This window comes from Macaca fascicularis, chromosome 16, assembly GCF_037993035.2.
Source record: "Macaca fascicularis isolate 582-1 chromosome 16, T2T-MFA8v1.1".
NCBI lineage: Eukaryota > Metazoa > Chordata > Mammalia > Primates > Cercopithecidae > Macaca > Macaca fascicularis.
Window position 1 is genome coordinate 1,538,077 of NC_088390.1, and position 15,995 is coordinate 1,554,071.

General features: G+C 49.1%; 1 protein-coding gene across 2 annotated transcripts in view; it reads right to left on the reverse strand.

The window, feature by feature from the left end:
• CRK (CRK proto-oncogene, adaptor protein) overlaps positions 1-15,995 on the reverse strand; it is a 36,347-nt gene that overhangs the window by 8,964 nt on the left and 11,388 nt on the right. Inside the window, exon 2 of one of the 2 annotated variants that reach the window (XM_005582429.4) lies at positions 8,705-9,070. In XM_005582429.4, coding sequence (XP_005582486.1) covers positions 8,705-9,070 — 366 coding nt within the window. Of the gene's footprint in view, positions 1-8,534; positions 9,071-15,995 lie in introns of both variants that reach the window. The other variant, XM_005582428.4, reaches the window with a different exon arrangement.

A 15,995-nucleotide genomic window follows, 5' to 3' on the forward strand; every position in this document is an offset into this window, starting at 1 on the left:
GCGGTGAGCCAAGATCGTGCCACTGCACTCCAGCCTGGGCAACAAGAGCGAAACTCAGTCTCAAAATAAATATATAAATACATATATACATACATACATACCTCAATGTTATATTGTCTTCATTCTTTTTCTGAGACAGACTCTCACTCAGTCACCCAGGCTGGCGTGCAGTGGCGCAATCTTGGCTCACTGCAACCTTCACCTGCCGGGTTCAAGCAATTCTCCTGCCTCAGCCTCCCAAGTAGCTGGTACGACAAGTGCGCACCATCGCGCCCAGCTAATTTTTTTTTTTGTATTTTTAGTAGAGACGGGGTTTCACCATGCTGAGCAGGCTGATCTCGAACTCCTGACCTCGTAATCCACCCACCTCAGCCTCCCAAAGTGCTAGGATTACAGGCATGAGCCACCACGCCCAGCCTATGTTGTCTTTCTTCTTAAGCATCTAAAGTGTGGTCTCAAATCACATCCCACAGAGCTCTAAGAAGTGAAGGGTAGGTTCAAAAGTGGACCAGTCCCACCCCTTGCTGTTAACACAGAACGACACCAATTTCTCAAAATGTGGGGCAAAGCCTGCTGATGTGCCTTCAGATCTTTTCTTTTCTCTTTTTTTTTTTTTTTTTGAGACCTAGTCTGGCTCTGTCGCCCAGGCTGGAGTGCAGTGGCGCAATCTCTGCTCACTGCAAGCTCCGCCTCCCAGGTTCACGCCATTCTCTTGCCTCAGCTTCCCGAGTAGCTGGAACTACAGGTACCCGCCCGGCTCCAGATCTTTTCAGGATTTTTTTTTTTTGTAACGGAGTTTTTGCTCCTGTCACCCAGGATGGAGTGCAGTGGCACTATGTTGGCTCCACCTCCAGGATTCAAGTGATTCTCCTGCCTCAGCCTCCCGAGTAAGCTGGGACTACAGGCACCTCACCACACCCAGCTAATTTTTGCATTTTTAGTAGAGATGGGGTTTCACCATGGTGGTTCTTAGAATACCCATATCCTTCCGGCATTCTTCCTCTGCCCTCCTCCAGCCAGAGTCGGCAGCCATCCCTTCCTCTAAACTGTTAAAGACCTAAGGCAGGCCGGGCGCGGTGGCTCAAGCCTATAATCCCAGCACTTTGGGAGGCCGAGGCGGGCGGATCACGAGGTCAGGAGATCGAGACCATCCTGGCTGACACGGTGAAACCCCGTCTCTACTAAAAAATACAAAAAACTAGCCGGGCGAGGTGGCGGGCGCCTGTAGTCCCAGCTACTGCGGAGGCTGAGGCAGGAGAATGGCATGAACCCGGGAGGCGGAGCTTGCAGTGAGCTGAGATCCGGCCACTACACTCCAGCCTGGGCGGCAGAGCGAGACTCCGTCTCAAAAAAAAAAAAAAAAAAAAAGACCTAAGGCAGGCCGGGCACGGTGGCTCACGCCTGTAATCCCAGCACTTTGGGAGGCCGAGGCGGGCGGATCACGAGGTCAGGAGATCGAGACCACGGTGAAACCCCATCTCTACTAAAAATACAAAAAATTAGCCAGGCGCAGTGGCGGGCATCTGCAGTCCCAGCTACTCAGGAGGCTGAGGCAGGAGAATGGCATGAACCCGGGAGGCGGAGCTTGCAGTGAGCCGAGATTGCGCCATTGCACTCCAGCCTGGGCAACAGAGCGAGACTCCGTCTCAAAAAAAAAAAAAAAAAACAAACAAAAAAAAAACAGCCTAAGGCAGCGTCTGGCGCCACAGGAAGCCCTGGTCTCTAAATATCACCATAGTGCCTTTGGGACCTCAGGAGAATTTTCATGTGCTTTCAACATTTCAGGAGAAAGGCCCCAAAAAACACAAAGGGTTATTTAATTTTAGTAAGGTCTTCCTTGAGGTATTTTAACTTCAAGGCCATTTTGGTCAGGTTAATTAGCCCAACTGATTGCTTACAAATTTTATTCTTTATCCATTTAAAAATCAGAATCAGGCCAGGTGCAGTGGTTCACACCTGTAATCCCAGCACTTTGGGAGGTCGAGGTGGGTGAACTCCTGAGGTCAGGAATTCAAGACCAGCATGACCAACATTTTGAAATCCCATCTCTGTGAAAAATACAAAATTAGCCAGGCGTGGGGGCACACGACCATAATCCCAGCTACTCGGGAGGCTGAGGCAGGAGAATCACTTGAACCCAGTGCCTTTACACTCCAGCCTGGGCAACAAGTACAAAACTCTTTCTCAAAAAACAGAAACAAAAACAAAAAAAGATTCATTTCAGTTATGGCATAGCCATTATCTCATCCCCCTATATTTGAATCTCTCTGCCAAGAACCTAATCAACTGTAAAGAAAAGATTTTTCTTTTTGGTTGTTTTTTCTTTCTTTCTTTTTTTTTTGAGATCAGGCTTTGCTCTAAGCGAGGGTGCCCAGTTGTGTAGCTCAATGTAGCCCCAAACTCCTGGGCTTGTGATTCCCCTATCTCAGCCTCCCAAGTAGTTGGGACTATAGGCACGTGCCATTGTACCTGGCTAATTTTGTACTTTTAATTTTGTAGAAATGGGGTCTTGCTTTGGAGTCTGAGCTGATCTTGAACTCTTGGCTTCAAGCAATCCTCCTCCTGCTTGGCCTCCCAAAGCACTGGGATTATAGGTGAGCCACTGCGTCTGGCCTCTTTTTTTTTTTTTTTTTTTAAAAGAGAGACAGAGTTTCACTGCATTGCTGGGCAAAGCCTCAAACTCCTGGGCTCAGCTGGGCAAGGAAGCTCATGCCTGTAATCCTAGTACTTTGGGAGGCCGAGTTGGGCGAATAACTTGAGGTCAGGAGTTGCAGACCAGCCTGTCCAGTATGGTGAAACCTGGTCGCCACTAAAAATACAAAAATTAGCTGAGCATGGTGGTGGGCACCTATAATCCCAGGTCCTCAGGAGCCTGAGGCACAAGGATCCGGGAGACGGAGTTTGCAGTGAGCCAGAATTGTGCCACTGCTCTCCAGCCTGGGTGACCGAGCAATACACTGTCTCAAAAAAAAAAAAAAACTCTGGGCTCAAGGGTTCCTCTGCCCTCAGTCTCCCAAGTAGCTGGGACTACAGCACATGCCACCATACCTGGTGTAAAAAAAATTTGGATTTTGATGTGGTTTTCCTCTGTAGGGTAGAACCAAGAGAATCTGGCCGGGCACGGTGGCTCACACCTATAATCCCAGCACTTTTGAGGGCCGACGTGGGCAGCTCACCCGAGGTCAAGAGTTGGAGACCAGCCTGGCCAACATGATGAAACCCCATCTCTACTAAGAATACAAAAAAATTATGGCCGGGCGCGGTGGCTCAAGCCTGTAATCCCAGCACTTTGGGAGGCCGAAACGGGTGGATCACGAGGTCAGAAGATCGAGACCATCCTGGCTAACACAGTGAAACCCCGTCTCTACTAAAAAATACAAAAAACTAGCCGGGCAAGGTGGTGGGCGCCTGTAGTCCCAGCTACTCGGGAGGCTGAGGCAGGAGAACGGCGTGAACCCAGGAGGCGGAGCTTGCAGTGAGCTGAGATCCGGCCACTGCACTCCAGCCTGGGCGACAGAGCGAGACTCCGTCTCAAAAAAAAAAAAAAAAAAAAAAAAAATTAGACGGACGCGGTGGCGTGCACCTGTAAATCCTAGCTACTTGGGAGGCTGAGGCAGGAAAATTGCTTGAAGCTGGGAGGCGGAGGTTGCAGTGAGCCGAGATTGAGCCACTGCACTCCAGCCTGGGTGACAAGAGGGAGCCTCCATCTAAAAAAAAAAAAGGGCCAGGTGCGGTGGCTCATGCCTGTAATCCCAGCACTTTGGGAGGCCAAGGTGGGCGGATCACGAGGTCAGGAGATTGATACCATCCTGGCTAACATGGTAAAACCCCGTCTCTACTAAAAATACAAAAAATTAGCCAGGCGTGGTAGTGGTCTCGTGTAATCCCAGCTACTTGGGAGGCTGACGCAGGAGAATGGCGTGAACCCGGGAGGCGGAGGTTGCAGTTAGCCGAGACTGTGCAACTGTACTCCAGCCTAGGTGACAGAGTGAGACTCCGTCTCAAAAAAAAAAAAAAAACAAAAACGAGAATCTATACATTAAAAATAGTTCTGATATGGTCCAAAGGTCTAATTTACACATAATTCCTTTCCCCAATAACATCTTGCCTCATACAAATCCCTACTCATTTATCCCTTAGAAGTCTGAAAGAAGGCCAGGCACGGTGGCTCACGCCTGTAATCCCAGCACTTTGAGAGGCCAAGGCGGGCGGACCATGAGGTCAGGAGATAGAGACCATCCTGGCTAACACAGTGAAACCCTGTCTCTACTAAAAATACAAAAAAAATTAGCCGGGTGTGGTGGCGGGTGCCTGTAGTCCCAGTTACTGGGGAGGCTGAGGCAGGAGAATGGTATGAACCCAGGAGGTGGAGCTTGCAGTGAGCCGAGATCGCGCCACTGCACTCCAGCCTGGGCGACAGAGCGAGACTGTCTCAAAAAAAAAAAAAAAAAAGAAAAGAAAGAACAAAGAATGTAACATTGAGGTATTTAAACATAGATTTTACTATCAAGTAGAATGGTGGACTTAAGGCTATATTCTAAAGAACCACAATCCACAAAACACCTAGAAAAGTTGATTAAAATATAACAAGCATCCTTCTGTCTTTCCTTTTTGAGGAAGCAACTCCAGCTGTATCATGGAGTCACTGGTAAAGAAGACTCAACGTGGTTACTCCAGTTTCTTTGCTCCCAAGGAACATAACGAACACTGGTCATTCCCTAATTCTATGTAGTGTTCAAGGCTAATCATGATCCTGGTGCAGTCAGATCTAGAATTAGTGCAGGAACAAAAGATTACCCAGCTGATCAGTGAGTTCCAGAGATAATAAGAATAAAACCAGAACCCAAATGGTTTTCATTTTTGGAATTCACTGTACAGGGGACATCACAGAACTCTGATTTTCTTTGCTGGTGCAAACCCAGGTGACCGCTTTTCTAGGTCCCTACTACCAACCAGAAGCACATCAATGACTGCAAACATTCCTTTCATCCGGACTTGCTTTCAGTGAGCTCAGGGCAGGACGCACACACAAATTCATATACACAACACAATGGAAAAGCAAGGAGAGAGAGGCAGCACATGCGCCTTGTCTTCCAACCTCCTGGGCTCAAGCAATTTCCTACCTCAGCCTCCCAAGCAGCTGAGACCACAGGTGCACACCACCATGCATGGCTTTTTTTTTTTTTTTTTTTTTTGAGACGGAGTTTCGCTCTTGTTGCCCAGGCTGAAGTGCTACGGCACCATCTCGGCTCACTGCAATCTCTGCCTCCCAGGCTCAAGTTATTCTCCTGTCTTAGCCTCCCAAGTAGCTGGCATTACAGGCGCCCACCACCGTGCCCCGCTAATTTTTGTATATTTAGTAGAGACAGGGTTTCATCGTACCAGTCAGGCTGGTCTTAAACTTTCCTGATCTCAGGTGATCCACCCACCTCGGCCTCCCAAAGTGCTAGGATTACAGGCGTGAGCCACCGCGCCTGGCATGTATGTTTTGTTTTTGTTTTTTGTTTTTAGATCACCTAATTTTTTAAAAAATTTTTTCGTGGAGACTGGGTCTCACCATGTTGCCCAGACTGATTACAAACACCTGGACTCAAGCAAGCCTCCCACCTCAGCCTCTGAAAGTGCTGGAATTACAGGCGTAAGTCACAGCACCTGGCCAAACATCCGCCTGTTGTTTTTGTAGCTTTATTGGAACATAGCAAGCTCATTTGTTGTTTTTTTTTTTTTTTTTTTTTTTTTTTTTTGAGACGGAGTCTCACTGTGTCGCCCAGGCTGGAGTGCAGTGGCCGGATCTCAGCTCACTGCAAGCTCTGCCTCCCGGGTTTTTACGCCATTCTCCTGCCTCAGCCTCCCGAGTAGCCGGGACTACAGGCGCCCGCCACCTCGCCCGGCTAGTTTTTTGTATTTTTTAGTAGAGACGGGGTTTCACCGTGTTAGCCAGGATGGTCTCGAACTCCTGATCTCGTGATCCGCCCGTCTCGGCCTCCCAAAGTGCTGGGATTACAGGCTTGAGCCACCGCGCCCGGCCTCATTTGTTGTTTTATCTATGATTTCTTTCTTGCTACAATGGCAGAGTTGGGACACAGAATTTAAGGCCCTCAAAAACCTTCACAGAAAAGGTTTGCAGACCCCTGATCTAAGTAACAGGTAGTATATCTAGGGCCCATCAACAGTCTTTCAAATTGATGGAAACAAATGAGGACAATTCAGCCTTAACGATTCACCTGCATCAGCAACGGACTGAAACTGGCATAGGTGGAAAAGGGAGACAGGCCTTACCCTGGCTCTGGTGTGAGTCACAAAAGATCTCTAGCTCAACTGATAATGCCTGAAGCTAAGCTCCCCATCCCCTTGATAAGCAGTGATCACACACAGTACATACGTTTTAGCTCAACATAAAGACATTTCTAAAAATTGGCCAGGCACAACAGCTCACACCTGTAATCCCACCACTTTGGGAGGCCAAGGTGGTTGAATCACCTGAGGTCAGGAGTTCGAGACCAGCCTGGCCAACATGGTGAAATCCTGTCTCTACTAAAACTACAAAAATTATTCGGGCATGGTGGTGTGTGCTTGTAATCCCAGCTACTCAGGAGACTGAGGCAAGGGAATCGCTTGAACCTGGGAAGCAGAGGTTGCACTGAGCCGAGATCATGCCACTGTACTCCAGCCCATGCGATGGAGCGAGATTTCGTCTCAAAGAGAAAAAAAAAAAATCCAAAAAAACCCAATACCCAAATCAAAAAGAAAAACTTACTAAAATCATAAACCAGTTTTCTACTCAAATCTTTATTTATAAGATTTGTGTTTCACAGCAGGTAGAAAAGCTCAACCATTTTTTTGAGCAGTAAAGCCTCTAATTAAGGCAGGCATGATAAAATCTCTTTGAGAAGGGAAATGCAAATAGAAGCAAAATTCATGTGATAACTGGTTTCTCCTGGGTCAGCTGGCTTGTTCCATGGTTTTTCTTTTTTTGAGACAGAGTCTCAGTCTGTCACCCAGGCTGGAGGGCAGTGTCATCATCTCAGCTCACTGTAGCCAAGACCTTTCAGGCTCAGGTGATCCTCTCTCCTCAGCCTCCCGAGTAGCTAGGACCACGGGCATGTGCCACTATGCCTGGCTAATTTTTTGTAGAGATGGCATTTTGCCATGCTGCCTAGGCCGGTCTCCAACTCCTGAGCTCAACTGATCTGTCCACCTCCGCCTCATAAGGTGCTGGGATTACAGGTACGAGCCAACACGCTTGGCGTTTGATCCATGTTTTCATACTTACTTCAACCCAGTGCTAACAAAGTCTGGAATAAATATCAAGAGTTACACCTAGTGACTCAGTAAGGCCAGAAAAAATAAAAAAAAAAAAAGAGAGAGGAAAAAACAAGAAAATAAAAAAGAGTCAGATCCATCATACACACAGCACCATGCCAGATGTTACCGTCATCTCATCTCACCTCACAGGAAGACCTGAGGGTAGAAATCTATTTTCCTCCAAACAAAGAATGAGAACAAGAGGCAGTGATAACCCTGACAACACACATTCCGTTTCTCAGTCAAGCCAGGACTGCAGGTGCATGCCACCATGCCTGGCCGTTTTTGTTTTTTTTTCCCACTTTTTGTTTAAAAAGCTGAGGTCTCACTACGTTTCCCAGACTGGTCTTGAACACCTGGTCTCAAGTGGTCCTCCTGCCTCAGCCTCCCAGAGCACTAGGATTACAAGTGTGAGCCACTGTGCCCAGTCTGTACTAGCTTTTACACTGAACCATCAGCTCTTCTGAAAAGAAAGGAACGGAGAAAGGAAGGAAGGAAGAAGAAAGGAAGGAGATAAAGGTGTGACTGAGAAACAAAGGAATAAAGGAATTAACACCATGTAATGGCTGGCCAGAAGGAAGTGGGCTACCGAAGGTATTTCACCAGTTAAGGCAAAAATTAACTCCTGAGGAAGAACTGGCTTCTTAAATGATTTAGAAAGACCCGTGCACCTGCCACTCCTCGGAATGAGGACTTCTGGGTGTGAGTCTCTTCACACCTCTACCATGCCTGCTTCCTCCTGGATTCTTACTCAATGAACACAATTAGTGGTAAGGAACTTCACGTCCCCTGAAGCAAAAACAAGTTTCTGCGGGAAAATTCCATTTAAGTGCTTTGATAGAGACCACTTATTACACTCAAATCCATCTGAACCCACCTTCTTTTAGACAACGACAAACAGAAAGCAAGAAAACAGATGAGGATGTGGATGAGGAAAAACATTTGAGGTGAATTCCTGTGAATTCAGGTGGTGTTATTAAAGCAGTCCAAGTGTGTTTAGTAGATCAATTAAGAACATTCAGTTATACAGTTTTAAGCTTACTCATTCCCAAACAGGTTTTCTATGAAAAAGAGAAAACCCAACATTAAATGCCAAAATCAGTGCTTAGCAGCTTTGCCATCTACAACATCCCAATGCTGCTGTAGTCAGCATTGCTACAAAGCTCTAAGAGGACCGAGAGGAGACCCTGCAGCAGATCTCTTCTTTCTACATTGTGCACGTTATGTACCTCCAAAGCCAAGGCTGTCTTGTCGTAGGCATTGGGGACTCGCTTCTGGATAACCCTGGCATATATGGGCCCATTCTGGAGGTTAGGGAGCGGAGTGTTGACGCTGGGTTGGGCATAGGGCCCAGGCTCCGGCCCACCCAGTGGCTGTGGGTGGGAACCCTCCTGGTTACCTCCAATCAGAGCCGATACTGAGGCGGAGGCAGGTCTATACTTCTCGACGTAAGGGACTGGAATCATCCCTCTCTTGCCTTCGCTGTCCTCCGCATTCCACCACTGCTCTTCAGGCTTGTCCCGGATTCTCAAGATGTCTCCTTTCTTAAAGGGAAGATCTTCCTCATCATTCCCATTAAAGTCAAAGAGGGCTCGCACATACTCCGCCTCCTCCTGCCTGAGAATCACTCCACTACCCTGCCTGGATCTGGAAACCGGTTCTATCAATGTTGTAGTGTCCAAATAGTGTATTTTGTAGAATTCCAGTAAAGCAGGCAATGAATCAAACTCTTGATCTCCTATTCGGAGTCTGGAGGGGCTCACCCCTGGAAAAAACAGAGCAGGCTGTTATTTAATGATGTACTATACTGGAAATTAAATACAGATTTTATTTTATTTTTTTTTAGAATTGGGATCTCACTGTATTACCCAGGCTGGTCTTGACCTCCAGGGTTCAAGTGATCCTCTCACCACAAACTCCTGAGTAGCTGGGGCTATAGGAGGTCACCACTGTGTCTGGCCGAAATGGAGATTTCACGCCCCATATACATTTAGTCAAGATTTAACCAGAAAAAAAAAAAACTCTAGAAAAAATAACCCTTCTCTTCACAGCATACCGACATCACATTTGGAAGCTGAACTATCCCCTGGGAAGAAAGATGCCCATCACTAGGGCCCCAGGGAAGGATCAGAAGGCCAAGAGACTAGGCTAGTCAGGACGCACTCTCATACTTGAATCAAAGACAGAGGGGCTTTCAGCGCATCCTCCAAACACATTCTGTCGCTGCCCTATTTACAGAGCAGTGTACGCCTCAAGGTTCTGTCGCATCTTTTTCTGAGACCAAGTCTCACTCTGTCGCCCAGGCTGGAGTGCAGGGGTGCGATCTCAGCTCACTGCAACCTCCGCCTCCCAGGTTCAAGCGAAGCTCCTGTCTCAGCCTCCCGAACAGCTGGGATTCCAGACTCCCGTCACCACACCCAGCTTTTTTTTTTTTTTTTTTTTTTTGTATTTTTAGTAGAGATGGGGTTTCACCATGTTGGCCAGGCTGGTCTCAAACTCCTGATCTCAGGTAATCCAGCCACCTCAGCCTTCCAAAGTGCTGAGATTACAGGCGTGAGCCAGTGCCCGGCCTGCATCTATTTTTCAATCTCAGGAAATGTAGCAAGCTCTCATTTTCCATGGGTCCCTGCTGATGTTCCAGAGGGTGGAGAGAGCTTAGTGTCTGCACTGAGCTCATACATTTTTCCCCTCCACATCTAGAATGTATAATTCCGAATAAAAATCTGTCTCTTTATTGTTATGGTTTTTGTTGTTGTTGAGACAGTCTCACTGTGCCGCTCAAGCTGGAGTGCAGTGGCACGATCACAGCTCACTGCAGCCTTGACCTTCCAGGCTCAAGCACTTAGGGAAGCTGAGGCAGGCGGATCCCCGGAGCTCAGGAGTTCAAGACCAGCCTGGCAACATGGTTGTCACTGCAAAAAATTTAAAAAATTAGCTGGGCGTGGTGGCACACTTCTGTAGTCCCAGCTACTCGGGACGCTCAGGTAGGAGGATGGCTTGAGCCTGGGAGGTCAAGGCTACAGTGAGCCATGATCATGCCAATGCACTCCAGCCTGGACAGTGAAGCAAGACTGTGTCAAACAAAAATAAAACAAAATGAATTTTGTTGGACCTGGTGCCTCACACCTTAATCCTAGAACTTTAGGAGGCTGAGGTGGGAGGATCGCTTGAATCCAGGATTTTCAGACCGGCGAAGACTTTCAACACAGCCAAGACTTCATCACTACAAAAATTATTAAAAATTAGCTGGGTTGGCCGAGCACAGTGGCTCACGCCTATAATCCCAGCACTCTAGGAGGCCAAGGCGGGCGGATCATGAGGTCTGGAGATAGAGACCATCCTGGCTAACACGGTGAAACCCCATCTCTACTAAAAATACAAAAAATTAGCCGGGCGCCTGTAGTCCCAGCTACACAGGAGGCTGAGGCAGGACAATGGCGTGAACCCGGGAGGTGGAGCTTGCAGTGAGCCGAGATCGTGCCACCGCACTCCAGTCTGGGCAAAAGAACGAGACTCCGTCTCAAAGAAAAAAAAAAAAAAAATTGGCCGGGCCTAGTGGTGCACGCCTGCAGTTGTAGTTACTCGGGAAGCTAAGGTGACAGATCGCTTGAGCCCAGGAGTTTGTGAGTACAGTGAGCCATGATGGCGCCGAAGCACTCCAGCCTGGATGACAGAGCAAGACATTGACTCTTAAAAAAAGAAAAACTAAGTAAGTGTGAAAAAAAAAAATGACTGGGCACAGTGGTTTCCGTCTGTAATCCCAGCACTTTGGGAGGCCAAGGCAGGAGGACTGCTTGAGGCCAGTAGTTCAAGACTAGCCTGGGCAATAAAGTGAGATCCCATCTCTTAAAAAAACAAAATATTAGCCAGGCAAGGTGGTGCGTGCCTGTTAGTCCCAGCTACTGGAGAAGCTGAGGTGAGAGAATCGCCTGAGAGCAGGTCGAGGCTCCAGTGAGTCGTGATCGTGCCACTGCATTCCGGCCTGGGCAACAAAGCAAGACTTTGTCTCAAAAAAAAAATCAAAACGAGTTTTGTGAGTTTTTGGCTTTGCGGTCGTCTTGCGACCAGGTGGTCTGGCTCTGTCACCCAGGCGGGAGTGCAGTGGCGTGATCTTAGCTCACTACAATCTCTACCTCCTAGGCTGAAGCCATCCTCTTACCTCAGCCTCTGGAGTAGCTGGGACTACAAGCACGCATCACCATGCCCAACTCATTTTTTGTAGAGAAGGGATTTCGCCACGTTGCCCAAGCCAGTCTTGAATTCCTGAGCTCAAGTAATCCATCTGCCTTGGCCTCCCAAGGTGGTAGCATTACAGGTGTGAGCCACCACGCCTGGCCCGGGCTTTGTTTTTTGAGACAGGAGTCTCCCCGCTATGTGGCCCAGGCTGGTCTCAAACTGCTGGGCCCAGCGATCCTCTCACCTTAGTCTCCTGAGTATGTGTTTTTGTTATTTCTTTTTAGACAGGGTCTACCTCTGTTGTCCAAGCTGGAATGCAGTGGTGTGATCATAGCTCACCACAGTCTTAAACTCCTAGGCTCAAGACATTCTCCCACCTCAGCCTTCTAAGTAGCTGGAACTAAAGGTGCAGATGGCATTGCACCCAGATGATTTTTTTTTTTTTTGAGATGGAGTCACACTGTCGCCCAGGCTGGAGTGCAGTGGCACAATCTTGGCTCACTGCAACTTCAGCCTCCTGGATTCAAGCAACTCTCCTGCCTCAGCCTCCCAAGTAGCTGGGACTACAGGCCCACGCCACCACACCTGGCTAATTTTTGTATTTTGTATCTTTAGTAGAGACGGGGTTTTGCCATCTTGGCCAGGCTGGTCTGCAACTCCTGACCTCGTGATCCATCCACCTAGGCCTCTCAAAGGCGTGAGCCACTGTGCCCGGCCCTTCACCCAGCTGATTTTCAAAAATTTTTTTTTTTTTTTTGAGACGGAGTCTCGCTCTGCCGCCCAGGCTGGAGTGCAGTGGCCGGATCTCAGCTCACTGCAAGCTCCGCCTCCCGGGTTCACGCCATTCTCCTGCCGCAGCCTCCCGAGTAGCTGGGACTACAGGCGCCCGCCACCTCGCCCGGCTAGTTTTTTTTCTGTATTTTTTAGTAGAGACGGGGTTTCACCGTGTCGGCCAGGATGGTCTCGATCTCCTGACCTCGTGATCCACCCGTCTCGGCCTCCCAAAGTGCTGGGATTACAGGCTTGAGCCACCGCGCCCGGCCCAAATTTTTTAATAGAGACAGTGTCTTGCTTTACTGCCCAGGCTGCGGTTTTGTTTTTGTTTTCTGAGATAGGGTCTGGCTCTGTCGCCCAGGCTGGAGTGCAGTGGCATGATCTTGGCTCACTGAAATCTCCACTTCCTGGGCTCAAGCCATTCTTTCACCTCAGCCTCCGGAGTCGCTGGGACTACAGGTATGCATTACCACGCCCAGTTAATTTTTGTATTTTTTGTAGACATAGGGTTTCACCATGTTGCCCAGGCTGGTCTTGAACTCCTGAGCTCCAGACATCCACCTGCCTCTGCCTCCCCAAGTGCTGGGATTACAAGCGTAAGCCACCACGCCCGGCCTATTTTTTTAAATAATGGTGTTTTGCCATGTCGCCCAGGCAGGTCTTGATCTCCTGAGAACAATCTCGGCTCACTGCAGCCTCCACTTCCCAGGCTCTAGTGATCCTCCCACCTCAGCCTCCTGAGCAACTGGGATTATAGGCGCACACCATCACACCTGGCTAGTTTTTGTATTTTTTGTAGAGATGGGGTTTTGCTGTGTTGCCCAGGCTGGTCTTGAACTCCTGGGCTCAAGCAATCTGCGCACCTTGGCCTCCCAAAGTATTGAGATTACAGATGTGAGCCACTGCATCCAGCCTATTATTAATTTTAATTATTTGCTTATTGTTGGGATTTTTTGTGTGTGTGAAAGGGTCTCTTTATTTTTGAAGACGGAGTCTTGCTCTGTCATCCAGGTTGGAGTGCAGTGGCTGGATGTCTGCTCACTGCAACCTCCACCTTCTGAGTTCAAGCGATTCTCCTGCCTCAGCCCCCCAAGTAGCTGGGATTACAGGTGTGTGCCACCACGCCTGGCTAATTTTTGTAATTTCAGTTGAGACACAGTTCCACCACCAGGCTGGTCTCAAACTCCTGACCTCAAGTGTTCTGACGGCCTCAGCCTCCAAAAGTGCTGGGATGACAGGCGTGAGCCACCGAGCCTGGTATGTGACAGGGCCTCACTCTGCTGTCTAGGAGGCTGGCATGCAGTGGCACAATCGCAGTTCACTGCAACCTTTTTTTTTTTTTTGAGACAGAGTCTCGCTCTGTCGCCCAGGCTGGAGTGCAGTGGCGTGATCTCGGCTCACTGCAAGCTCCACCTCCCGGGTTCACACCATTCGCCTGCCTCAGCCTCCTGAGCAGCTGGAACTATACGTGCCCACCACCATGCCCGGCTAATTTTTTTTGTATTTTAGTAGAGACGGGGTTTCACCATGTTTGCCAGGATGGTCTCAATCTCCTGATCTCGTGATCCGCCTGCCTTGGCCTCCCAAAGTGCTGGAATTACAAGCGTGAGCCACTGAGCCTGGCTTTTTTTTGAGACGGACTCTTGCTCTGTTGCCCAGGCTGGAGTGCAGTGGCACAATCTTGGCTCACTGCAAGCTCTACCTCCCGGGCTCACGCCATTCTCCTGCCTTAGCCTCCCGAGCAGCTGGGACTACAGGCACCCGCCACCACGTCCAGCTAATTTTCTTTGTATTTTAGTAGAGAGGGGGTTTCACCATGTTTGCCAGGATGGTCTCAATCTCCTGACCTCGTGATCCGCCCGCCTGGGCCTCCCAAAGTGCTGGAATTACAGGCGTGAGCCACCGCACCCGGCCTTTTTTTTTTTTTTTTTTTTTTTGAGATAGACTCTTGCTCTGTTGCCCAGGCTGGAGTGCAGTGGTACGATCTTGGCTCACTGCAACCTCCCCATCCTGGGTTCAAGTTATTCTCCTGCCTCAGCCTCCCGAGTAACTGGGACTACAGGTGCCCGCCACCACACCCCAGTAATTTTTTGTATTTTTAGTAGAGATGAGGTTTCACCATGTTGGCAAGGCTGGTCTCAAACTCCTGACCTCAGGTGATCCCACCAACCTTGGCCTCCTAAAATGTTAGGATTACAGGCGTGAGCCACTGCGCCTGGCCGCACCCTCCACTTTCCGGGCTCAAGCAATTCTACAGTCTCAGCTTCCCAAACAGCTGGGGCTATAGGTACAAACCACCCACCAACACCCACCTAATATATATTTTTTAATTTTTACTTTTTTTTTTTGAGATGGAGTCTCACTCTGTTGCCCAGGCTGCAGTGCAGTGGCGCGATCGTGGCTCACTGCAAGCTCCGCCTCCCAGGTTCACTCCATTCTCCTGTCTCAGCCTCCCGAGTAGCTGGGACTATAGGTGCCCACCACCATGCCCGGCTAATTTTTTGTATTTTTAGCAGAGACGGGGTTTCACCATGTTAGCCAGCATGGTCTTAATCTCCTGACTTCATGATCCGCCCGCCTCAGCCTCCCAAAGTGCTGGGATTACAGGTGTGAGTCACCACGCCCAGCCTTTTTTTTTGTTTTTTAGATGGAGTCTCGTTCTGTTGCCCAGGCTGGAGTGCAGTGGTGCGATCTTGGCTCACTGCAAGCTCCACCTCCCGGGTTCACACCATTCTCCTGCCTCAGCCTCCTGAGCAGCTGGGACCACAGGCACCCGCCACCATGCCCGGCTAATTTTCTTTGTATTTTTAGTGGAGATGGGGTTTCACCATATTGGCCAGGCTGGTCTTGAACTCCCGACCTTGTGATCCGCCCGCCTCAGCCTCCCAAAGGGCTGGGATTACAGGCGTGAGCCACCACGTCCGGCCTATTTTTTTAAATAACGGGGTTTTGTCATGTCTCCCAGGCAGGTCTTGATCTCCTGAGCTCAAAGTAATCCTCTTCCCCCTTGGCCTCCCAAAGTGTTATGATTATAGGCATGAGCCACCTTGCCTGGCCTTGTTAATTTTGTTTTTTTTTTTTTTTTTTTTTTTTTTTTTTGAGACGGAGTCTCGCTGTGTCTCCCAGGCTGGAGTGCAGTGGCGTGATCTCGGCTCACTGCAAGCTCCGCCTCCCGGGTTCACGCCATTCTCCCGCCTCAGCCTCCCAAGTAGCTGAGACTACAGGCGCCCGCCACCACGCCCAGCTAGTTTTTTGTATTTTTAGTAGAGACGGGGTTTCACCATGTTAGCCAGGATAGTCTCGATCTCCTGACCTCGTGATCCACCCGCCTCGGCCTCCCAAAGTGCTGGGATTACAGGCTTGAGCCACCGCGCCCGGCCGCCTTGTTAATTTTGAAAGGCAGGTTTTTGCTGCCCAGGATAAACTCCAGTAGCTATGCACAGACACCACCACTGCACACTGTGGTGTTATACTCCTGGCCCGGAGTCATCCTCCTGCTTTAGACTCCTGGGTAGCTGGGACTACAGGTGCGTACCACCACGACCAGCTAGAGACCTAATTATTTTGTTCAATGTTAGAAATATCCTAACACAGCGAGACCCTGTCTCTACTAAAAAAAAAAACAAAATACAAAGGCCAGGCAGGGTGGTGCACACCTTTAGTCCCAGCTACTTCGGAGGCTGAGGTGGGAGGATCGATTGGCCTGGGAGGCGGAGCCTGCAGTGAGTCAGGATTGTGCC